Source organism: Pangasianodon hypophthalmus, chromosome 16 (genome assembly GCF_027358585.1).
Source record: "Pangasianodon hypophthalmus isolate fPanHyp1 chromosome 16, fPanHyp1.pri, whole genome shotgun sequence".
Lineage (NCBI taxonomy): Eukaryota > Metazoa > Chordata > Actinopteri > Siluriformes > Pangasiidae > Pangasianodon > Pangasianodon hypophthalmus.
Genome location: NC_069725.1, coordinates 15,809,735 through 15,835,441, shown reverse-complemented (window position 1 = coordinate 15,835,441; position 25,707 = coordinate 15,809,735). Strand labels below are relative to the sequence as shown.

Sequence of the window (25,707 nt, the reverse complement as noted above, 5' to 3'; positions counted from 1 at the left end):
TTGATATATTTACAACAATATGGAATGGACTAAAACTTCAGCAGAATTTAATAACTTTCTGCCATATTAAATTTTCTTAGAAAACCCTTCTTTTTTAAACTAGTCCTAGGCTGTTCATCCTATCAGCATAAAATATGAAATCTAACAATTAGAGAGTCTGCTGACAAAAATATACTAAAGTAATTTTATATATTTATAGGTCTATGAAATTTTAGGCCATTGCATGTATGTACTAAAAGAGCCATATCTTCTGTATGCAAAGTCTGGATGCCATATCTTCTGTATGCAAAGTCAAATTTCTATGAACATTACAATACATAGTCAGTAGGACACTCTCTGGCCATCCCTCAAATTTCATAAGAATTGGCCAATATGGGGCGCTTTATCACAAAAAATGCATATATCTCCTCAACCCGCTATTTCTGAGATATTTTAATGGGACCAATGCCATATTGTTTGGTCTGGTTGGGAAAGGGGTGCTTGTATACAGCTTTTTAATTGGTCATGCGGTTCCATTCGAAGTCATTTTTTTCTTTTATGAATGAATGGAAAAAATATTTTGAAGGACATGCAGACCAAAATGTTTGTGCTATAGACATGAAGCTTGGCAAGTATTGTATTATTCACTCCCTCTACTCAGGCAAGAGAGAAGAATCCGATCAGCCTAATGGTGATGCTAAAGAGCAGCATAGCACCACATTTTAGTTTTTTGGCCATGTCTCAAGTACTGTGAGGGCTAGAGACAAAATTCTTTTCTTTACTGATTCCTTCGCTACTTCTGAACAAATTTGCAATTTGAACCACTTAGCTCCCCCACTTCGATTTTTTGCTAATTTGCAAAGCCTAATTTTGGGAACTAGAATTTTTGTCCCATCTTCACAAAGTTGGGGTCAAATGAGTTTCTCTCTCCATACTGGTTAAAAGCATGTTGAGATTTATGCCATCTATCAATCAATTCTAATGGGGCAGAGTCTAATTCACTGAAACAGCCGTAACTTATGATTCTTTGTATGCACTTGAACAAATCTTGACAGGCTCCTTCAGGAGCCTGCGTTTTGGATGTGATTATCAATTGGGTGGAATTAAGTTCAGAAATGTTTCTTAGGAACCATAAGTCCAATTGAGCTGAAACTGGATATTCTACATCTTTATCCTAATTGGTAGTACTGTTAATGACAACCTGGTCACTAAGAAAACATGGCCAGCGTTGACCAATCAGCTGTTGATGGTGTTAAATCATTATGAAACTTGAATGGTAAGTCTCTCTCTAGCAAACCAGAAAAATAAGGTGGACAGGGAATATTCTTTTTTCTTTTGATTCAGTCACTTATGCAACAAAAATGTGCTTTCTGGAACATTTAGCCCTGCCCACTAAGATTTTTTTCTAATTTGCATAATATGAAAAACCTACTTTTGAGAACTAGTCCTAGAATTTTTGTCCCATCTTCACAAACCTGATGTCAAATGGCTCAGGTGAGGTTCTCCATCCACAGTGGTCAAAAACATGAGATTTATGAACAATATGGCCACTCCCTATCAAGCAATTCTAATGGGGCAGAGTCTAATTCACTCAAACAACTTTGTGTTCTTTGTATGCACTTGAATCTTTGTATTCACTTGAACAAAACTTGAAAGGCCCCTTCATGACAAAGTCATGAGGAAGTCTGCTGAGTTTTGGGTGTGTTCATCAATAGGGACGGAGTTAAGTTCAGAAAACTGTTTCTCGGGAACTCTTTGATGGCAATCAATTCTAATGAGACAGAGCATAACTTACTTAAACAGCTCTAACTCATGACATTTTGCATGGATTTGCACAAAACTTGAAACGTATATATATACAGGACAAGATTGTGAGTTCATTTGCAAAGTTTGGGGTGTGGTCATGCAAAAGAGGCAGAGCTACAGTCAGATAATGGTTTCTCAACAACCGTAACCATTACAGTAACCGTTCTTTGCCACACTTTGTGACTGTTCATTAAAGTACATCTGGCTTGGAGAGATGTTTCTTAATAGCCCCTCTATTTTAACTTTAGGCTCATTAGTTCTAGGTTGAACAACACCTTGACCACCATGAAGAGGAGCTAGATAATGTGTGGGCAATGAGTCCATATGAAATGGCATTTGCCATTGGTAAAGCTGTAAATGCTGTTGGACATACTCACTTGTGCTATGGGCTGCACTCAGAAGCGCCTCTTGGGCTTGTGGCTCCCTAGAGAATTCACCACTTTTGATGTTCTCTGCTTCTTCATAAACAGCTGCCTCTGCATTGGCAGCAGCAACAGCTTTTTGGCTGTGGATAAGATGTAAAGCTTTCTCTCTCATCACTGTGGATTTTCCTGTTCAGCAAAGGACAGCTGAGCTTGAGCTGCCTCTGCCTTCTCACGAGCTCTTATTGCAGCAGAACTTGTTGATGACTGTTTGCTATTTCTTGATAATCTAGAATGCATGGATTCATTGTCAGTACTATGTGGTTGTTTACTTTCATCTGACTCTTCCATTCTTTGTTCTGTAATCACCATCCTCTTGTAGTGTCTGTGATGTGAGTTGATACTGTTTTCCTGAGTGAAGACTCATGGTTGGTTGGTATATTCTCTTGTGCTTGCAGTAGCCCACTGTGATCTTGTCTTTTTACTATGCTGCCCTCCCAGTCCGTTTCTATGCTGCACAGCTAGTGAACAACTTCTCATTCCCCAATAAAGACCAAGGCATGACTTTTTTAATTTTACAGAAACAATGATTTAGTTGTAAAATGAAAAATACAAACAGAATACAAATACACATCAATATACATGACATTTGTTTAGACTAAACTGATAACTGACATGAGAATCAGCTTATGCTAACATGCTAACTCGCATATGCTAATGTTCTCTTAGCCTACTGTATTTTACCAAAGATGACAGTTTTACAGCAACATTCTACCTTGTTATTTATCTTATTCTTTGTCTGCAATTTATATAATTGACAATAGTTATATAATATATTATATAATAGTCTCCAAGGCTCTGCATATAAGAATATATCACCAAGACAGCAACATTTGTGTTAGCCAACAATTGTTATGAACTGAATGTAAACAATGAACGTCTCTTACTATACAGGCAGCAGTACCAAAAAGCACCAGTAGTCAGCAGTATAACACTAGAAATAACAAGTCAAAATTACTCCATATCATGGGAAAGGCATCACAAAGACTGCATGGGAATCCAGGCTTCCCCTAAAACTTCATTAAAATGCAGCAATGAAATGTTTTCCAAAGTGTCTACAATATTCATCAATCTTGGTCGAATTCAATATTTTAGTGAATAAAATGATCAAATAGCTCACAGCAATATTGCACTGTTCAGTCATTAAACTCGGGAATGTATGACTGACATGTCAAACGTAAACATATCTGTCCCAGATGCAATCGCTTAGAGCCTGCTGTAGGTGTAATTTGTAAATATCCTAAATAAACTGTAAGTATAAAGTTCTGTTTGATTATATGCACTATTTTTTGTTTATAAATCTAGCTAGTAAGCTGTCACCTCCTTCTTCAGCTAGCAGCTTAGCTGCTTTTTTCTGGATGAAATGGCAGACTATGGCTGCTAATGTTGCCTTATTTTAGAAAAGTTTTTGATGGTTATACTTATGAGGAGAGATGGAAAATTAAAGAAGAGGGTAGATCAGTGAACAAAATTTTAATTCAGAAGGGTCCTATTAACAATCTTGGTACAGTAAGATCGACCGGCTGTGTTTATTGTTAGTCTTAGATTCCAAATACCTATGAATGAGTGATAACCTATCATTCATGTTACATATATATATTATATAATATGATCATGTGGGTTGGGAGCTATAGTCCATGAAGGCCATTTCTGTAGGCCATGAAGTGTGGGAACTGTGGCTCTTGGCAGCCATGTATGTAGGCTGTGATGCCTCTTGAGGGTTGCAGTGTAACATCGATTCCAGCATTGATGTGACAACAATAATAATAATAAGTATGAGGAACACTTCTGGAGTACAAAATACAGTGCTTTTCAAGCACTGTAATAATAATAATAATAATAATAATAATAATGATAATAATAATAATAATAATAATAATATGTTATATAAATTGCATAACAATAGTTAGTACTCAGTGGGGTATACATCAGGCCTTGATGGATTCAGGCAGTGTGCCGATCCTGATCTACCAAACCTGATTCAAGACAAGGCATTGGAGAGGTGAAGGTCAGGTACATACTCAGAGATGTGCACAAATATTCTATGATGCTGGTCAAAATTGAATATAAGGGACAAACATATAGCATAAAGGTGGCATTTATTCCCCATCTTTCCCACCCAGTAATTTAGGAAACCTAATAGCTTAGTCAGTTAGCTGCACATTTAGGACTGAGTGGGTTCAGGCAATTGGGTCCTGGCAATTAAAGCAGTGTAATGTCTGCCATGCCTTGGCTACTGACACTCTTCTGGGTACATCGCATGACACTAACTAGGTGGGGGTGAGTGGTGAGACAGTGGGACCTCCAGCAGTTTGAGGTACCACCTCCTCTAGCCATTTGTCTTGCCATTTGTCACAGAGACTCACAGAGACAAAGTTGACTCCAAAGTAATATGTTTATTCCCATCACAGCTGGGGAGAAGAACTCGAAAGACCAAAGTGTTATATGCAAAATAGTATATATTTGTATGTGTGTGTATACATATATATATATATATATATATATATATATATATATATATATATATATATAGTACCCGTCAAAAGTTTGGACACACCTTCTCCTTCAGTGTTTTTTTTTTTTTTTTTTTTTTTTCAACATTGTACATTAATACTGAAGACATCCAAATGAAAGAACACGTATGTAATTATGTAGTAAACAAAAAAAGTGTTAAACAACCCAGAATATGTTTTATATATTGTCCAAAGTAACTACATTTAGCTTTGATGACAGCTTGGCACCCTTCTCTCATCAGTTAAGTAACGAGAAAAGACAGTCCATCATTACTTTAAGAAAGGAAGGTCAGTCAATCTGAAAAATCTCAAGAACTTTGAATGTATCCCCAAGTGCTGTCGCCAAAACCATCAAACACTATGATGAAACTGGCTCTCATGAGGACCGTCCCAGGAAAGGAAGACCAAGAGCTACATCTGCTGCAGAGGATAAGTTTATTAGAATTACCAGCCTCGCAAACCGCCGATTTACAGCACCTCAGATTACAGCCCACATAAATACTTTTAGGAGTTCAAATGGCAGACATATTTCAACATCCACTGTTTAGAGGAGACTGCATGAGTCAGGCCTTCATGGTCGAATTGCGGCAAAGAAACCATTACCTTGGAAGAACAACAAGAAGAAGAGACTTGCTTGGGCCAAGAAACACAAGGAATGGATGTTAGATCAGTGGAAAACTGTCCTTTGGTTTGATGAGTCCAAATTTGAGATTTTAGGTTCTAACCGCCGTGTCTTTGTTAGACGTAGAGAGGGTGAACGGACGGTTCCTGAATGTGTGGTTCCCACTGTGAAGCATGGAAGATGAGGTGTCACGGTGTGGGGGTGCTTTGCTGGTGAAACTGTTGGTGATTTAGTCAAAATTGAGGGCATACTTAACCAGCATGGCTACCACAGCATTTTGCAGAGACATGCCATCCCATCTGGTTTGCACTTAGTGGGGCCAACAGGACAATGACCCCAAACACACCTCTAGGTTATGTAAGAGCTATTTGTCCAAGAAGGAGAGTGATGGACTGCTGCATCAGATGACCTGGCCTCCACAATCACCCGATCTAAATCCAATTGAGATGATTTGGCGTGACTTGGACCGGAGAGTGAAGGAAAAGCAGCCAACAAATCAACACCTCTGGACACTCCTTCAAGATTGTTGAAAAACCATTTCAGGTGACTACCTCATGAGGCTGACTGAGAGAATGCCAAGAGTGTGCAAAGCTGTCATCAAAGCAAAAGGTGGCTACTTTGAAGAATCGAAAATATAAAACATATTCTGGGTTATTTAACGTGTTTTTGTTTACTACATAATTCCATACATGTTCTTTCATAGTTTGGATGTCTTCAGTGTTAATATACAATGTTGAAAACAATAAAAATAAAGAAAGACCATTGAATAAGAAGGTGTGTCCAAACTTTTGACTGGTACTGTACATATATGTATATATATATATATATATATATATATATATATATATATATATATATATATATATACACTATATTACCAAAAGTATTCGGTCACCCATCCAAATGATCAGAATCAGGTGTCCTAATCACTTGGCCTTGCCACAGGTGTATAAAATCAAGCACTTAGGCATGCAGATTGTTTTTACGAACATTTGTGAAAGAATGGGCCGCTCTCAGGAGCTCAGTGAATTCCAGCGTGGAACTGTCATAGGATGCCACCTGTGCAACAAATCCAGTCGTGAAATTTCCTCGCTCCTAAATATTCCATAGTCAACTGTCAGCTTTATCATAACAAAATGGAAGAGTTTGGGAACAACAGCAACTCAGCCACGAAGTGGTAGGCCACGTAAACTGACGGAGAGGGGTCAGCGGATGCTGAAGCGCATAGTGCAAAGAGGGCGTCGACTTTCTTCACAGTCAATTGCTACAGAGCTCCAAACTTCATGTGACCTTCAGATTAGCCCAAGTACAGTACGCAGAGAGCTTCATGGAATGGGTTTCCATGGCCGAGCAGCTGCATCCAAGCCACACATCACCAAGTGCAATGCAAAGCGTCGGATGCAGTGGTGTAAAGCACACCGCCACTGGACTCTAGAGCAGTGGAGACGCGTTCTCTGGAGTGATGAATCACGCTTTTCCATCTGGCAATCTGATGGACGAGTCTGGGTTTGGAGGTTGCCAGGAGAACGGTACATTTCGGACTGCATTGTGCCGAGTGTGAAATTTGGTGGAGGAGGAATTATGGTGTGGGGTTGTTTTTCAGGAGTTGGGCTTGGCCCCTTAGTTCCAGTGAAAGGAACTTTGAATGCTTCAGGATACCAAAACATTTTCATACCAAAACAATTCCATGCTCCCAACTTTGTGGGAACAGTTTGGAGCGGGCCCCTTCCTCTTCCAACATGACTGTGCACCAGAGCACAAAGCAAGGTCCATAAAGACATGGATGACAGAGTCTGGTGTGGATGAACTTGACTGGCCTGCACAGAGTCCTGACCTGAACCCGATAGAACACCTTTGGGATGAATTAGAGCGGAGACTGAGAGCCAGGCCTTCTCGACCAACATCAGTGTGTGACCTCACCAATGCGCTTTTGGAAGAATGGTCAAAAATTCCTATAAACACACTCCTCAACCTTGTGGACAGCCTTCCCAGAAGAGTTGAAGCTGTAATAGCTGCAAAAGGTGGACCGACATCATATTGAACCCTATGGGTTAGGAATGGGATGGCACTTAAGTTCATATGTGAGTCAAGGCAGGTGACCGAATACTTTTGGTAATATAGTGTATATATATATATATATATATATATATATATACACAGTCAGGTCCATAAATATTGGGACAGTGACACAGTTTTGGTAATTTTGCCTCTGTACACCACCACAGTGGATTTGAAATGAAGCAGTCAAGATGTGACTGAAGCGTAGACTTTCAGCTTTAATTCAAGGGGTTTAACAAAAATATTGCATTAACCATTTAGGAATTACAGCCATTTTTTACAGAGTTCCTCCATTTTCACAGGCTCAAAAGTAATGGGACAATTGACTGATAAGCAGTTTCATGGCCAGCTGTGGCCTGTTTCCTCCTTATATCATGATAAATTAAGGAGATAAAAGGTCTGGAGCTGATTCCAAGTGTTGAATTTGCATTTGGTAGCTGTTCATGGGAACTCTCAATATGCCGTCCAAAGAGGTGTTGATGCAAGTGAAGGAGGCCATCGCTAGGCTGAAAAAACAAAACAGACCTATCAGAGAGATAGCAGAAACTTTAGGAGGGCCAAATCAACAATTTGGTACATTCTTAAAAAGAAGGAATGCACTGGTGAGCTCAGCAACACCAAAAGGCCTGGGAGACCACAGAAAACAACTAAAGTGGATGATTGCAGAATTCTTTTCTTATTGAAGAACAACCCCTTCACAACATCTAGCCAAGTCAGGAACACTCTGGAGGAGGTAGGCCTATCATTGTCAAAGTCTACAATCAAGAGCCACCTTCATGAATGTAAATACAGACGGTTTACCTCAAGATGCAAACCGCTGGTAACACTCAAGAACACAAAGGCCAGATTAGACTTTGCTAAAAACCTCTAAAAAAAGCCTGACCAGTTCTGATGCAAGATTAACTTGTACCAGAATGATGGGAAGAGAAAAGTATGGAGAAGGAAAGGAAGGGCTCATGATCCAAAGCATACCACATCATCCGTCAAACATGTGGAGGCAGTGTTATGGCATGGGCATGTTTGGCTGCCAATGGAACTGGGTCACTGGGGTTTATTGATAATGTGGCTGTTGATAGAAGTAGCAGGATGAATTCTGAAGTGTACAGAGCTATACTTTCTGCTCAGATTCAGTCAAATGCTGCAAAACTGATAGGACAGCGCTTCACAGTACAGATGGATAACAACCCAAAACATACTGTGAAAGCAGCCCAAGAGCTTGGAAATTAAATGTTCTTAAATGGCCGAGTCAGTCACCTGACCTCAACCCAACTGAGCTGCTTTTCACTTACTGAAGACAAATCTGAAGGCAGAATGACCCACAAACAAGCAGCAACTGAAGATGGCTGCAGTAAAGACCTGGCAAATCATCTCAAGGGAGGAAACTCAGCATTTGGTGATGTCCATGGGGTCCAGACTTCAGGTAGTCATTGACTGCAAAGGATTTACCTCCAAGTAATAAAAATATTCCTAATATTTATGATTATATTAGTTTGTCCCATTACTTTGAGCCTGTGAAAATGGAGGAATTCCTAAACGGTTAATGCAATATTTTTGTTAAACCCCTTGAATTAAAGCTGAAAGTCTACGCTTCAGTCACATCTTGACTGCTTCATTTCAAATCCACTGTGGTGGTGTACAGAGGCAAAATTACCAAAACTGTGTCACTGTCCCAATATTTATGGACCTATATATATATATATATATATATATATATAATATATATATATATATAAATTTAGCATATTCCCTCTTTTGGACATATCCACACATTTAATTTCATACTTATTTGGTCTGTGTTTGTATTCTAAATTCTGGGCTAGGTCCCACCTTGTTTGCAAAAGATGTTAAACAATGATATCAACTGGTCCTGTATGTTCAATCTTTGTTTTTGCCCCTTTTTACCATGATTTCTTCGTGGCATAGGAAAGGAAACTAAAAATAATTTATTAAACCAATTAAATAGAATTGAAATTGGTCTGCATTTAGATGTATTGGTTAACTTATTCTTTTTCCTGCTACAATTATAATATTCAGTCTAACAGTTCATAGGAACATCAAACAAATGAGCAAGGAAAATAATACATATGGATATGCAGTGAAATTTAGGTAGACAAATTCTTCTTTTTTAGCTGCAATGTTGGTCCCCCTCGGTTCGGGGATGCTCTTGCGCTTTACTCCCTTGTTGGTTCCCCTCAGTGCGGGAACGCTCTTGAGCTTTCACTCATTGTTTTCGGTTACACAAGATGGAGCAACCTTCCTGCAGTGTGAGGCATGAATCCATGTCACTCTCTCAGCATCACAAACAGCAGACGTGGTTGTCAGCATCACTTGCCAGGCTCAGTCCCACCTTGATTTATGCCACACCTTCCTGCGATGACTCTTGACCACAATCCAGTCATCAACCTTTAGAGAGTGTAGAGGACCCTCAGCACCTGTTGGCAATGCTGCCTTGACCTGTGAACGGCTAGACTGCAAGCTTTGCACAATCCACTTGTATTTTATCATGCAGTCATCTATTTGCTGCAGAGACCCTTCACCATGCCTATAAGAAGAAAGGATAGGAATCCGAAGTGCAAAACCACACACTACTTCTATTGGGCTTAATCCTGTTTGGCAGTTTTGTCTGCCCCTGATATACACAAAGACAGTTGGCAGTGCTTGCACCCAGTTTAGACCTGTGTCTGCTGTTACCTTTGATAATTTTTGCTTAATGGTCTCATTCAAATGTTCTACTGCCCCTGCAGGACGCCAGATTGAGGGATCAATTCCCTGAGCAAACTCTTTGCTATGGCTTATGCATCCTGTTTCCTACATGGCAAACATTCTGGGTATTTACTGAACATATCAATCACAGTTAGACACTATCAATAACTCTGACAGGGTGTCAATTCCATGAAATCCAACATATGTTTAAATGGAAAGTCTGAAGTGGGATGTGCTAATTGTACTCCCTGTGGTCTTTTACCTATGTTTGCCAAATACAAATTACAAAGGATCTGCAAAAATGGTCAGCAGATACTGAGAAGTCAGGTGCAAACCAAATTCTGCCAGCATGCCCTCCTTTGATACATGGTCTGACCCACGCATCAATTTTGCCAAAAAGGGAAAGCACGTAGATGGAAGTACTGGATGTCTATCAGAATCACACCAAGAACCTGTGGAGGTATCTTTAACACAGTTAGATTTCCAACATTGCAGTTCTTTAGCCATTGCACATTGCTGTAATTTAACGAGATTGTCAGGGTTAGTCAGCGAAAAAGATCACAGATAACATGGTTGGGATCTGTGGACTTGGACATCTGCAGTGCTGGTAGGAAAGCATGCAATGCTGTGTCCTTCACCACTGAATCAGCATGGGCGTTACCTACAGAAACAGGAGTTATTAGTGTGAGCCATACATTTACAAACAGCAAAAAAGACAGGAGTGTAATTGCATCCAATAAATTGGAAATCAATGTGGAATGAGTGGTTGGTTTTTCTGAAGATGTCAAAAAACCTCTGTGTTTCCAAAGTTTGCCTGTAACAGAGAACCCATAAGTGCTATCAGTGTAGACGGTGAGAGAATGGCCCTCTGAATGCTCTCGTGAATGCAAATAATTTAGCTGCTTGTGCTGAGAGATGTGAAGGAGTTTGTAAGACTCAACCACACCAAAATCACCAACAATTGCATATGCAGTAGAAAGAGTACCATCTGCTAGCCACAAGAATCACCTGTCCGCATAAAACACAAAGTCAGCATTCAGGTCAGGTTGACCAGTTAAGTCTGAACGTGGTTTAGATATAATGTCCAAAACAGTCAAATAGTCAACACCGATGTGGTACAGAAATTTGTGCACTGCTACAACATCAGAACTAGACAGGATGGCTTCGGCCATAGCTGCCAATGATCTCACACATGGAGGGTGATCTCAAATCACTGGATCTAAATGCTTACAATAATATGCAACAGGCTTGTTTTTTCTCCGTGGTTTGTGTCAATACAGCAGACTTGAACCTATTATTTTCATTATAATTTGGATTATTCAGACATGGAGTGGACTGTTTTTAGTAGTTCAAAAGCAGTGCCGGCCTCTGCTGACCATTGGAAATGGTCATTCAATGCCAAATTATGGCTTGTAACGGCTGGAAAATTGTTGCGAAATCAATAATCCAAGGTTGGCAATAATTAAGCATGCCGAGCCAACTGATCATCTGTCATTTTGTTGTGGGCTTTGGTGAATTGAGAATGTTAGCAATCCTATCTGAGTCACTTTGTCACCCTTCAGGTGTTAGGACATGTCCAAAATATTTTACTTTAGGTTGGACCAACTGCAGTTTAGATTTGGAACATTTATGGCCATTCTCAGCTAAGAACGTTAACAGCGTTTTGGTGTCCATTTCACATTGTTCCCTAGTCTCAGAACAAAGGAGCACATCATCTATATAAATTATGAGAGTGCTGCCACCTGGTGGCTGAAATGATTCTAAATTTTTTCGAAGCTCTTGAGAGAAAAAAGTTGGAGAGTTACAGAAACCCTGCAGCATAAAACACCACTGATAGCTTTTGTCCTTAAATTGTCAAAGCAAACCAATACTGGCTGTCCTTGTGCACAGGGATATTGAAAAATTAATTTGCCAAATTGATAACAGAGAAAAAGTTGGAATTTGAAGGCATATTTGACAAAATATTAGAGGGATTTGGAACAATTGGAGCTGTCGGATGTACAGCAGAATTTACTCCCCTTAAGTCTTGCACGAGATGCCAGCAAAAGTTTGATTTTCTGATCGCAAGACGTTGACTTTGGATGTATATCTAATGGTTTAGCATTTTTCATACAGCCAGCTCGAAATGGTCAAAAGGATGACTTTGGATGTATATCTAATAGTTTAGCATTTTTCACACAGACAAAGTCATACTGTGATTTAGCCCACAAAGGGTCAGGAATGTCCTTACGCAAAGGATGCTCTTCTGCTATTCTGAGCTCACGTCTTTACCTTATACTTTATACTTAGCTTGATGTCTAGTTCTCACCACAGAGGAAAGATGACAGAAAGGAATGCAATAGAAGGGGGGCATGGTTTCTTAGTGGTTAGCACATTTGCCTTGCACCTCCTGGGTTGGGGGTTCAAATGCTGCATCTGCCCTGTGTGTGTGGAGTTTGCATGTTCTTCCCATGCTTCGGGGGTTTCCTCCAGGTACTCACAGTGGGCCCCCAAGAATGAAGCTGAAACACCTGCTGAGTGCGATATTGGGAGTGCTGCTCGTTATGTGGTGGAAGATATTACCTTCTGAAGCCAAATAAATAGTTAAACTCACAAAGACTCAAAGTAATAGGTTTATTGTCATCATGGCCAGGGAGAGGATCTCCAAAGACCAAAGTGTTACATGCAATTAAATAGTTCAATATACAGGTCTAGTGTTTCCTGGTAGACAAAGGACTTCATGCTTATTGGTCAAACAAAGATAAAATTAACATGAATTACAATAAATGACTATACGATTAACAGGAAAGGAAATACGGTGAAAGTCTAATATAACACTAGGACTGCGAGAATTCCTTTATTTCTTCAAGGTCCCAGGCCTATTATATTCATCATGCATAGGAAGACATGACCGCAACTTCATTTCTCACGGGTGTCTTAAATCAGATGGAGTAGGCCTCCCTCTATGCCTTAAATCAGGCCTCCTGCTTTCTCACACACAAGCCTAAATAACAAGAAGCAAATGTCCTAGACTGATTACCAACATAAATGTGTAACTACAGAAAATAATGAAGGATTAACTAATATTAAAGAATTAACTAATGGATAAATTATTAACATATTAATAAAGATATGAAATTAAATCATTTACCATACATACAATATGCAAACTTAATGAATGGTGGAGAATTAAAGCAAACCAAATAACATCACCCTCAAATCGATGGGTTAGTGGAGAGATTCAATGAGACACTTAATAACATGATTTATGAGTTTGTGCATGAGGATAGTTGCATTTGGGATAAATGGAAGCCATTGTGGAAGCCACAGTAGTATTTTCCCAATTTTAGATATTGTATGGGGGCTTAGTGGTTAGCACTGTAGCCTCACACCTCCGGAGTTGGGGGTTCGATTCCCTCTTCTGCCCTGTGTGCCCGGAGTTTGCATGTTCTCCCCATGCTTCAGGGGTTTCCTCCGGGTACACCAATTTCCTCCCCCAATCCAAAGACATGCACTGTAGGCTGATTGGCATCTTTAAATTGCAGTTGTGCCCTGCAATGGGTTGGCACCCCATCCCCTGCCTTATGCCCCGAATCCCCGGGATAGGCTCCAGGCTCCCTGAGACCCTGTGTAGGATAAGCGGTACAGAAAATGGATGGATGTTGTATGGGTGGAAGCTCTGGCGTATGTTGAACACAATTATAGAAAACTGTGAGGATGGTCCAGCACACAATAAATAATAAATGATGTTTAGTACATTCTGAACCTGGGAACAAAGCTACACACTCACTTATCATAGGAGTGTTTGCTCCAGGCTCAGAAGAGGCAACAGCTCTATAATAGCTGCTCCCAACTAAGGCAGTTTCCACTGGGAGGAGTCCTCACACATCTAGCTCTAAATTACTTGCCAGGTGGCAAGTCCCCTTTGAGGTCACATTGAAAATCTGGGTTTTTTTTTTTTTCATTTAAATTGATAATAAACAGAATGTTTTAGAATTTTGAAATATTTTAAGCAAAGAAAGTAAATGTTCAACATCTTGAATATTCTGCACTATTTTTGGTCCCCTTTTAATATAACAAATTTGTGATATCCATGCCAGCCCAAGTGCACACTGTCATTAAAGCAAAAAGAGGACATACCAAGTACTAAGAAACTCTGAAATTCATGTCAATATTTCAGAGTCTACTTTTCACTCTTTCAACTTTTCAAAGTTGTTGTCAGTAATATTATAATTTGTAATGAGAATTGTTGTATTAGATTAGAAAAGAATGCAAAATAGAATCATTTTGACCTGTGGTCTCAGACTTTTGGACCCCATAGTATACACACACGCACGCACATGCACACACACAAATTTACATTGTGGATGCCATCACACTCACATGTCCTTATGTGGGAATTCCCCAAACTGTTGCCACAAAGCACACAAATCTATACAATTTCTTTGTATGCTGTAGCATTAGAATTAGCCCTTCACTGGAACGAAGGGATCAAGGCCAAACATGTTCCAGCATGTCAAAGCGTCTGTGCACAAAGCGGGGTCCATGAAGACATGATTCACTAAAGTTGCACAATCCTCCTTTTGCACTGAGATGTTAGTTGCTTGGCTATAGTCATGACGGTAAATTTGCAGCAAAAGAAATGTAATTCTGAAGAAGAATCCAGGAAGTATCTGCAGTTTACTTCTGTACAAATGGTGAATGTAGTAAAAATTAAGCATAGTACTAATTAAGCCTTTTGTCAGAAGTCCAAGCATAGTGCGCCGATGTTGTAAGAGGTTGATTAACCATTAGATATTCAAAATGGTTGAGGATGCAACAGCTGTTGTCAAAATATGACATTCATTCCATGGGGTTCCAAAGCTTTGAGAGTGCAGATGAGATCACTGTTGAAGTTTAATGCCAGTGGAAATGAGAAATACTTTATTCTTATGGTTCAAGTGTGCTCCACAAAATGGTCAGCTAGTCTCCTCTTGGTTTCTCCAATGTACAACTGGAAATTGAAAAATAATTAAAGGTGTCCAGGAAGATTTAGTTATATTTAGAGTTAACAGGGTTAGCCTTAACTTCAGGAAATCTGGATTGTGTATTATGGCTATTTCTACTAAAATGAGCAGGAACGATGAAAAAATCTTTACTGTTAATTGCAGTGAATTCATTGGGGATGGGTCTGGTATATATTAAAGCCTTTGGATAACATAAATCACTCTGTAAAAGGCGATTCTGTATCTCTGGAAAAGGTGACAACATTTTGATGACTTGCAAAGGCAGGTGAATATTGCAAGGGCAGGTAACTATATTTTTGTATAGTTGTGTATATAAGTACTCTTGAGAGCAGCAAGTTTCTTGTTTTTACTATTTTCTATAAGCAGAAAAATGTCCGAATTAATCTGGTGGATGAAGCCATGGCATTTGAAAAGGAGATCATGGTCAGCACACTGTCCATGTTTCAATTCGGTTTTTAGATGGTCTATTTCTTCATTGAGCATGCAGATTCTACAAATATAGCTGCTAACATTTTTTTCTGCTTCACTCACATATATTGGATTGTACTGAACTGTAGTAGTGGGTATTGTATTTCTTAGGATAGACATTGGGGAAAAAATCTTCAGTTTTTGCACATTTTAATGTGATATATATTTAATTTAAAATGAAATTTTTTCCCCCTTTAATCTACACACAATAACCCGTAATGACATAGCAAACATATATTTTAGATATTAAGGAGAAATTCTGATGGTATATATGTGCTCAATAAAAGTCTTGTCCTGGTTTCTCCAATATACAGCTGATCTCTTAGCGCAACGACAATAAACAATGCCTGCAGTGATGCATGAGGAGTGATGATTTAGGGCCTGTGATTTTAGTGGCTATATTAATAATTTTTCATATGGAACATCTAGAATGGTTGCATGCAGGAGTGCTGCAGGTTCCATTAGGCTGATCATCTAATTCATTCCTGAGAAACATGTCCTAAAATGTAGGAGATGAGAGGAGGTTCCTTAAAAAGGGAAGCTACCTCAGGATTGTCCTGGAGAATTTTGAAGTTTTTAAATATAATTACTGCCACTGATTTTTTTTAGTGCAAAGGTATGTGAGCACCAAAGGAATTTGATGGCACAATCTATGATGTCACACCTTTAGTGCTTAAAGTGTTCTTTCTCAATACAAATATGTTTGAGTCGCATTAGCGCTGAATAAGTAATGAAATTTAAGCAGTGCTTGGGATGTGAGGAGTTGTGTTATTGGTTTGGTCAATCAGTGGTCTATCATGTATCATCTTCTAATCTATGAGTATTTTTATGTTTATTTGACATGGCGAGTTATCACTCCAATTCAGAAAAAACCTGCTGTCCCTGAGCCCCTAGAGATTTCTGAAAAATCATCAAGCTGTGTTACATTCAAAAACAGTAGAAAGGAGAAAAGTGAATTGTGGGTTTTTTTTCCATTGCACTGGAATAAACTGTCCTATACTTTTTTCCTTAAAGGGAAACTTACTATTCCAATGTGTACTCTCCCTCAGGTCCCTCCTGCAATGAGAGAACAGACAACAAGAAGAAAGGGCACTGCCATGTGGAGGTGCCGGACCTTTGCACAATCCCTGTGAGTCCAAACAATAAGAAATGCTACTTATTTTTAATTCTCACAGCTTCAGGGTATCATTTCAGCAAAAACAGATGGAACTGCTTTTTTTTATTGGGTATTACACGGATAAGTCAATGTCTTTTCCTTCCAGCTCTTTTTTTGAGAAAAGTCTTGGACAAGTATGTGTTTCAGGGGCGTTTCCTCCGAGGAGGCAACAGAGGCAGTGTCTCCTCAAAAAATTGGATGAGAAAATAATCGATATTGCAAAAATAAAACGACGCAAATATTGACATTAAAAGTATAAAAGTCACTCGTTTTTATAAAGTAACACTGTCCAACAGCGACACGCGCAGGTAAAGTTACAGCGGAGGCTTGCCTCCCCTCAGCCCATTGACTTATAACAGAGACCCCATAACGTGTCGTGGGTTTAGTGGGGGATAATTGAGAATGAATGGGGGAAGTCACGTGAGAGGAGGCAATGCCTCCATCGCGCTATAATTGGATATGATCGGTTATGATTGGATGTGATAGGTTCGTTCGATAAATCCTGCCTCTTGTTTTCGTGCGAGCTCTCGGCCTGAATGGACAAAATGATGGCGTTACTGACTAATTATAAAGTAAGTAAACAACTCACCCGCTTAGATATCACTGCTTTGTGTCACGTCAAAAATGAAAACTTGAAATGGCGTGATGACTGTTAGTTTTTAGTGAGCATTCAGCTTGATGAAATGAAAGATATATCTTCGTGACTGTGTTTGTGTTTACAGAGCTTTTATGACGATGACCCGTAAATAAGTTGACTGTTAAAAAGAATAGCTGAACATCAGTTCACAAATAAAAAAATATTAGTAACACTTTACAATAAGGTGTCATTTGTTAACATTAGTTAATGTGTTAACTAACATCAACAAACAATGAACATTTATTACAGTATTTATTAATCTTTGTTAACGTTAGTTAATAAAAATACAGTTGTTCATTGTGAGTTCTTGTTAGTTCACAGTGCATTAACTAATGTTAGCAAACACGTTTGATTTTAATAATGCGTTAATAAATGTTGAAAATAATATTAAATAAGATTAAAAAATGCTGTAGAAGTATTGTTCATTCTAAGTTCATGTTAACTAAAGTAGTTAACTAATGTTAACTAATGAAACCTTATTGTAAAGTGTTTCCAAAATATTATTCAAATTGTTACTGCAATAATTGTTACTTTAGTTATTATTTTGGAATAAATGTAAAAATGCATAAAAACACTATGAAATGTATAATTAGTATTAAAAATATTAAATAAAATAAAATAATAATAATAAAATACAAAATAGAATTATATTTGTTCTTTCTTTTTTATGTAATGTATATATATACATACTGCCTCCTCATTTTAAAACACCACCTCACGCCACTGATGTGTTTACTAGGAAGTTTGTGGTGTTTGCTTTATCTGTGTAAAGTTCCATGCTAGTATCTAGTAATCTCTTTAGGGTGGGGTAGGCCCATATGATGGCTCAGTTAATAGAGGAATTTAACAGTTGTTAAAGTGAAGTATAGGCTGCTGGCTGAAGTTCCCAAATATTTATGGAATTAAATATCATTATTAGTGATATCAAGGGGTAAGACCTGGCCCCATAAAGCACTTGTTAATAAGTAATACAGTCGACCCTCTACATTTGTGAGTTTAACGTTCGAGGATTTGATTATTTGCGAGTTTGCCATCAGTAATTAAATGGGAATTTTTTTCTGCAAAGTTTTGCAAAGTTTAGTAAGTCTTAAATGCATAGAATATGTATTATTAATCTATTTATCAATTAACAGTACAAATTAACAGTACATATTAGTATAATAACATGAAATAATAACAATAAAAAAGAAATTTATTTCCATAGTGAAGATACGAAGATTCAAATAACTTTATCATATGCACAAGGTTCCTTGCAGATTCTTGGTTTTAGCACTCTCATGGGTGCTACAATAGAGAATAATAAAGAAAATAATAACAAAGAAATATAATTAAGTAAATAAAATTAGACTTTTGGAAATATACTGGAAAAGGGGGGCCTGTCATGTGGGGGCCAATGAGAGTCCAGGGAGGTGGATGCAAATGCAGAAATTCTTTAATGAAAAACACAATTGAGGCACAAACTAGGACCTGGAAAGAACCAAAAACTAAAAAAACAAAGGGCTAACCTAATGCTAGACACAGCAAGGCAAGGAAAACTAGAAACCAAAAGCTATTCACAGTGCAGACAGTCACCAAAATCTAACATGCAAGCAAATACAGACATCAGCATAATGCTCCAACTACCAAAGAGGGAAAACACGGAACTTCAATAGGGTGACTAACAGGGAAATACAAAACAGGTGTGCAAACTCAAGAAAGGAAATGGAGCAGATAACAAAAGAAGAGATTCAATTGGGACATGTGTGTTTGTGTGTCTGTGTGTGTGTGTTGTTTGTTTTGGAGGGTTTTTCCCATTAGTCTCGTCTTCAGGAGGTGAAATGCTTGCTGAATTGAGTTAAGGTCTGGTGATTGATTTGGCCAGTCTAAAACCTTATCCCCTGATGAAGTCCTTTGTTGTGCTGGCAGTGTGTTTTGGGTCATTGTCTTGCTGCATGATGAATTTCCTCCCAGTTAGATTGGATGCATTTCTCTGTAAATTGGCAGACCGAATGTTTCTGTGGACTTCTGAATTCATTCTGCAGCTACCGTCATGAGTTACATCATCAATAAAGATTATTGAGCCTGACTTTGGCCTTACCATAGCTTTGGCAGAGGTCTTGGTTCCAGAAATTTTGTGGCTTACTTCTACTCCTTTGGAGGTTGTTGGTGAGTTTTTCCTTCACATCTCTTTGTTTCAATGTTTCTTTCATCAACTTCTGTTTTTTAACTTGGCCAACCTGTTTGATGTGTGGCTGTTAGTATACCAGTGGTTTCTTTCTTTTTCAGGACATTCCAAATTGTTGTAATGCTTTTGCAATGGCTCTGATGGATTTTCCCTCTTTTCTCAGCTTCAAAATGGCTTGCTTTTCTCCCATAGACAGCTCTCTGGTCTTCATGTTGGTTTATCCTTTTTAACAACAAGTCTTCACAGGCGAAACTCAGGGCTCAAACCAAGAGCAGCTGTTCAGACCTATTAAATGTATATATATATATATATATATATATATATATATATATATATATATATATATATATATATGTACATATATGAGTGAAAATCGCTAACCAACCCATTTCTTCAAGCAGATTTTGAGCTGATTTTCTGCTGATGATCTGAGCATTGACAATCAATCACTGCTCCGGGGATTTTTTACTCATAGCCTTGTCAGGCCTCCTTGACTGCATATGATACCCAGCTGTGGCAGCAGGGGGGTGTGGTCAAGCATCAGCTGCAGACGGAGAGGAGGCGGGTTGAACCAGCAGGTAGCATGTGATGGAGTCAGGTAGCTGGTGGAGAGTATATAATATCCAAAGTAATATCCAAACACTGTGAATAAGGCTTGGCGTGTTAGAAACAAAAACACTAAATGATACTTTGCATTGGAGTGGGCACCCAGCATCGTTCTTCTGGGCCATAACCCTCCATGTCAATGAGGTACTGGAGATTACCCGTCTTACGATGTGAGTCAAGGATCTGCTTGACGATGTAAGCTGTTTGCTCCTCAATGTTGAAAGGTGCTGGGAGTGTTGTAGGTGGAACATTGGGTGCTAGTGGTTGTAGCTAGGTGGAGCAATTCCAAATTGTAGTTCACTTCATCAATTCTTGTTAGTGAAGTGGGGGATGCTACTATGAGCCTGAAGTTGCAGGGGAATTGTTGAAAGAAATTTGCAAAGCTGAGGAAGGTTCTTCACTGTGATGGGTGTGGGCCATTCTCTGATGGCGGTTACCTTGTTTGTCTCCATAAGGACCCTCTCAGCACTGATAACCCAGGAATTAAATTTTAGACTTGTGGAACTCACATTTCACCTTTAATATACAGCTGGTTCTGTAGCAGTCTTTTTAGCACTTGTTTGGCATAGTCAACGTGAGTCTCTAGAGTTTGGGAATAGATTAATAGATCATTGTTGTAGGTGATCATAAACTTGCTCAACATGTCTCGATGGACATTGTTAATGAGGCACTGGAACACTGAAGGCCATAAGACTTTAGCACCACTAGAGGCGGTGCTAAAGGCTGTTTTCCATTCATCGCTCTCTCTGATGCTGTTGAGTTTATATTCACTTCGCAAGTTCAACTTGGTGAATACGTGTGCCTCTCTGAGTTGCTCTAGGGCCGATGGAACCAGTGGAAACAGTACATAATGGTAACTTAATTTAATCCCTGATAGTCAGTGCATGGCCTGAGTCCACTCATTTTCTTCTCCACAAAAAAGATTCTCCCTAATTTCTTTTACCATGGGGGACTGATCAAACACTCATTGAAAGCATTCATAAGATGAGACAGACTCATCTCCTTGAGACCAAACAGCCATTGCCCAGGTGAGTGCTGTGCCCATGTTGCTTCGCTCAGAAACTCCCTCCTGCTCTATAAAATACAGGGAACATTGTAAAAGAAACCCTTACTGGATCATGTAACAGAAATTGATTAAAAGCTAATTCTTTCACTAACAAGGATTCAGAAATGCTCAAGGAAATATTTTTTATTAAGCTTAATTTATCATGAGCCCAGGAAGCCACTCTTTAGAAAATACCAATACCTTGTCTACCTTGGAGTGCTTCAAGTTCACAGTAGGAAAATATAGCATGCATATTGCTTACACATTTGCATACAGCTGTTTTCATTGGATGGCTGATAAAAAAAAACACCTTTTGATTTGTTATACAGCAATTTACTCCAGCATTTTATTTCTGCATTTTATATCATCCCATAATAATTGTTTTTCCAAATTAACACAATGCTCCCTCTTTGTTCCTTCCAGAGTGGTAGTGGTCAGTGTGGTCAGTGTGATAATCAACTAAGCCTCCCATTCAGACAATTGTTCTGATGGAGTGGAAAAAAAATAGCTCCCATATCAAAAAACAGAACACTCTGTTCCAATCTGAATTACAGTAATAAGTATACATCAACACACTGCATTGATCAAAATAATGCTACTATCATTATAAAAACTTAATCAGCATAAACAAAACATGAAACTCTTTTAGGTTTCCACATTCCACCCTTTGGAAACATCCATGTCCACACATGAAAATCTCATGTGGAAATATTTACACAGCTTTGGTGGGTGTAATGGGAAGGATCTCTCCACACACTGATCATGAAAACCTCACCAGAAGGCAAAATCTTAAACATGATCCCCCTGGGGATTGTAATCCCTGGTGTAGAGAAATAAGTCAGGGTTGTCTTCATTAGTGTAATGCCCTTCATCATCTTGAGCTAACTGAATATATTGAGTTCTAACTATAGATTCTAGCATATGTTGAAAATACATTTGAAAACATAAACATGGTACACAGCAAATAAGTAATAATAAGATGATAATAATGGTAATAATGATACTATCCAAGACATTCAAGAACCAAACCAGTTCTTTAACCAAGCAAATGGGTTCCAATCATCAGGAGGGGGATTTGGCGCTATACTGCGCAAATGTGAGGTTATATTGTTGTTATGGTAAGGTATGTGGAAGCAGCAACAAGTATCAAAATCTTACACATGCCACCTTCTTTCGCTGTGAGAATGTCTAATACAATACAGTTTTGGATTACCACTTTTCTAACTGCTGTGAGGTCATGCAGTGGTGTTGGCTAGGTTCTGTAGAGCATAGGTTAAGTAGTTAATTTTTTGGAGAGCTATTATCACCCCTCCAGAAGGGAAGAGGCCCCATCCAACTGTGCAGCTTTAGTGGTGAATAGGTCTACTAGATGGTACCCATTCCATATGTATTTACCTGTTGCGGTCCTGTCCAAGGTGGCTGTAAGATAAGCAAGATGATTTGCCCAAACTAGAATTACCCATAGATGAACATACACAGACATCATCTCTTCTAGGAGGTTCAGAATATTCCTTTAAGTCAGGCTGCCAGTAGGGGAGAATCGAACAGATAGAGATTATATGGATATCTACATAGAAGGGTAGAACGGTTGAACCCCTCTGTTCAGTTAGCCTGCATCATTTCACCCAGTTTCAAAATTTGTGAGTATTTAAAGAGAGTAAGCAATTTTCATGGTTCTTATTCATCCCGAGGCTGACACAATAGATAAGGGACTGGTTTACCCAATTTGAATAAATTGCATGACATATCCAACAATTCCCTTAACCTTCAGTAAAATTGAGAGCAATTTGTAAAGGAAAAAAAGTGCAAGCAGTGTTTCCACCACAGTCCTTCAGAGCCTTATGTACTGTTTTATAATCTCCCAATTTAAAAATACACCAAAAAATGGTTAAGAAAACACACAGGTGTGCCATTCTCACTCACCCCCAGAGTGCGTCTTACACACTATCTAGCTGATATGACAAGAGCCTATGTACCCTTTCTCTTTAACACCGTCTTTCATGTTCATGTAGAAAAGATTATAGTTTTCTTATATATTTCTGTACCTTTCTGCAGTGGTAGCAATGAATCCACATTTCCCTTTCAGCCACGTGGACAGTGGAGAGAGTGGTTAGGATCCAAACCTTCCTCTTGATGTCCTTCACTACCAACCAGTTGCCAATTTCCAGATGATGCAGTCTTTTGCCTGTGGCTGGAAGCAATGCTGCTGGTACCTGTGAGCGCACAGACTGAACATTTCTGCACAAACCAGCCATATACTTAATCATACTGTTGTCCACCTGTTGAAGGGAGCCCTCTGCTGAGTGGAATCTATAAGGCCATGTTTCTGTCATTCTCATAGGTAGTGAGAACCTCATATGGGCTAAGGTTTGTTTGCAGATTTGCCCTGCCCCTGATGTACATTAGCACTAGGGGTAAAGCCTGAACCCAATGTAACCCAGTATCCATGAGGACTTTAGCCAATTTCTATTTGATGGTCTGGTTTAACCATTCCACAGCACCACCAGATTGTGGATGGTAAGCAGAATGTGTGTTTCCAGCTCAATGGGTTATGGCTCTGTTTACAAAATGTGATCCATTATCTGAGGAAATCTGGGTCTGATTCTGACCCCTTCTGACCTCTTCTGCTCTCCGGACCTGCCTGATCCATCCTGATGGTGTACTTCTGGTTGGAGTTCTCATTGGTTGGAGATCGCTTGCTGCTGTTGGGGGTGGCCCCACATGGACGGCCTGAAGATCATTGGGATTGCTGGGGATGGTGCCGCTTGGGGACCGTGGAGATGGCTTTGGACTGCGGTTCATACGGGCAGTTGTACTGTGATGGCTTGGGACTGCGATTGCTGTGGTGGCTTTGGGGCTGCAGTTGCCGCGAGCAGTTTTGCACTCAGGTCTCCATCAGTGGACGGTGGATAGTTTCAACAAAACAGACTTGATGTCAAAACTGTAATCAATTTCCTGGTTACACAATTGCACTATTTGTCCATGTAGTACACAGTTATAGAATGGATTTATTTATAATTGCACTATTTGCTGTCACCTTTTGAGTGTAGTTCCTCTCAAGCTTTCTTCCTCATATCAGATTAGGGAGTTTTTTCTTGCCACTATCACCTCTGGCTTGCTCGTTAAGGATAAATTCATACATTTACAATTTAAATCCTAAATGTATTTATTTCTGTGAAGCTGCTTTGTGACAATGTCCATTGTTAACAGTGCTATACAAATAAAATTGAATTGATTTGACTATTTAGAAAATATGTCCACTATTACCAACCAGTAACTGTATCCCTGTGCTGGGATTAATTTGATAAAATTAATCAATGTTCAAACACTGATTCAGGAGCTGGGTGAGAACTCTGCTCTGGGAGTTTTGTTTGAAACCAATGTTCATTTGTAGGCAAGGGATGCATTTTTCACAATTTTTTTTTTGTAAATGTTGAAAATCCAGGTGCATCCCAGTGTCTATTGAATAGGTTAAGCTATTTAGTTTAGTCAACACCCTTAGACACATTAGCAAAGAATGGAAAAACAGATTTAGGAATGGCAGGTCTGCACTGTTTGTAAATTCCAAGTACCAGTGTGTGGATCAGATGTGCAGTGTGCTCACCAATCAGTGAGTTCTGCCTCTGTAGCAGACTGCTGTAAAACAGGAAGATCATTTTTATCTGAGAGAGAGAGAGATCAGTGTCTTGCAACATCTGTAATACATGTGAGTCACTGGAACGAGCTGTGGTTATACACACCCTTGTCAATGTAACGATTTCAGCAGTCTGAGCAGAAAGCAAGCTGGGCAAATGAGCTTCAACCACAGAATATTCAGTGACCACAGTATATGCAGTAGAGGGTATGCCATCATCAAGTCTTAGGCTAGAACCATCAACAAACAAAACCATATCTGCATTCAGGTAAGGCTGTTCAGACAGGTTAGGTCGTGGTTTAGAAATAACATCCAAAATAGTCAAACTGTCGTGAGGAATGCCATCCTCAGAGCTAGGAAAAAGAGTAGCTGGATTTTGCATGTTAGAGTGATGTATTATGATGTTTTGGAAGGTCAATAATTTGGCACTAGAGAGATGCATGGTACATATGGAAGTAATGATCTTATTCACATCACTGGGTACACAGATGTGTAATTCATGCATGGCAACTAAATCAGATGAACTCAGCCTGGCTTCAGCTGTGGCAGCGAGAGAACGCACACAGGGAGGGTGACCACGCATGACTGGATCCAAACATTTAGAATAATAAGCTGGTGTCCTTCAGCTGAAATCAAATGACCTAAGTATTTAATTTGTTTTATGAGCTGCAGCTTGTGCTTAGCACATTTGTGCCCATTTTCTACCAAGAATTGAAGTAAAGTTTCAGTGTCTGTTTCACAAATCTATTTTGTAGTGCTGGACAGCATCAACTCATAACATAGCTAATCAGGGTGCTCCCTTAGGGGGGCACGAATGCTACTAGATTATGCTGTAATTGGGTGGAGAAAATATTAGGAGAATCAGTAAAGCCATGTGGCATTACTGTCCAGGTATACCTTTTGTTCTTA

The 25,707-nt window shown here is 39.1% G+C and overlaps 1 protein-coding gene across 13 annotated transcripts in view; it reads left to right on the top strand.

The window, feature by feature from the left end:
* The window catches only part of znf512b (zinc finger protein 512B), a 163,535-nt gene that overhangs the window by 61,411 nt on the left and 76,417 nt on the right, over window positions 1–25,707 (top strand). For all 13 annotated transcript variants that reach the window (XR_008304220.1, XM_053240798.1, XM_053240795.1 and 10 more), the window contains one exon: window positions 16,606–16,685. Coding sequence is in view for 8 of the 13 variants with exons in the window: in XM_053240794.1 (XP_053096769.1) it covers window positions 16,606–16,685 (80 nt within the window). In the remaining 5 variants the exon portion in view is untranslated. The remainder of the gene's footprint in view (window positions 1–16,605; window positions 16,686–25,707) is intronic.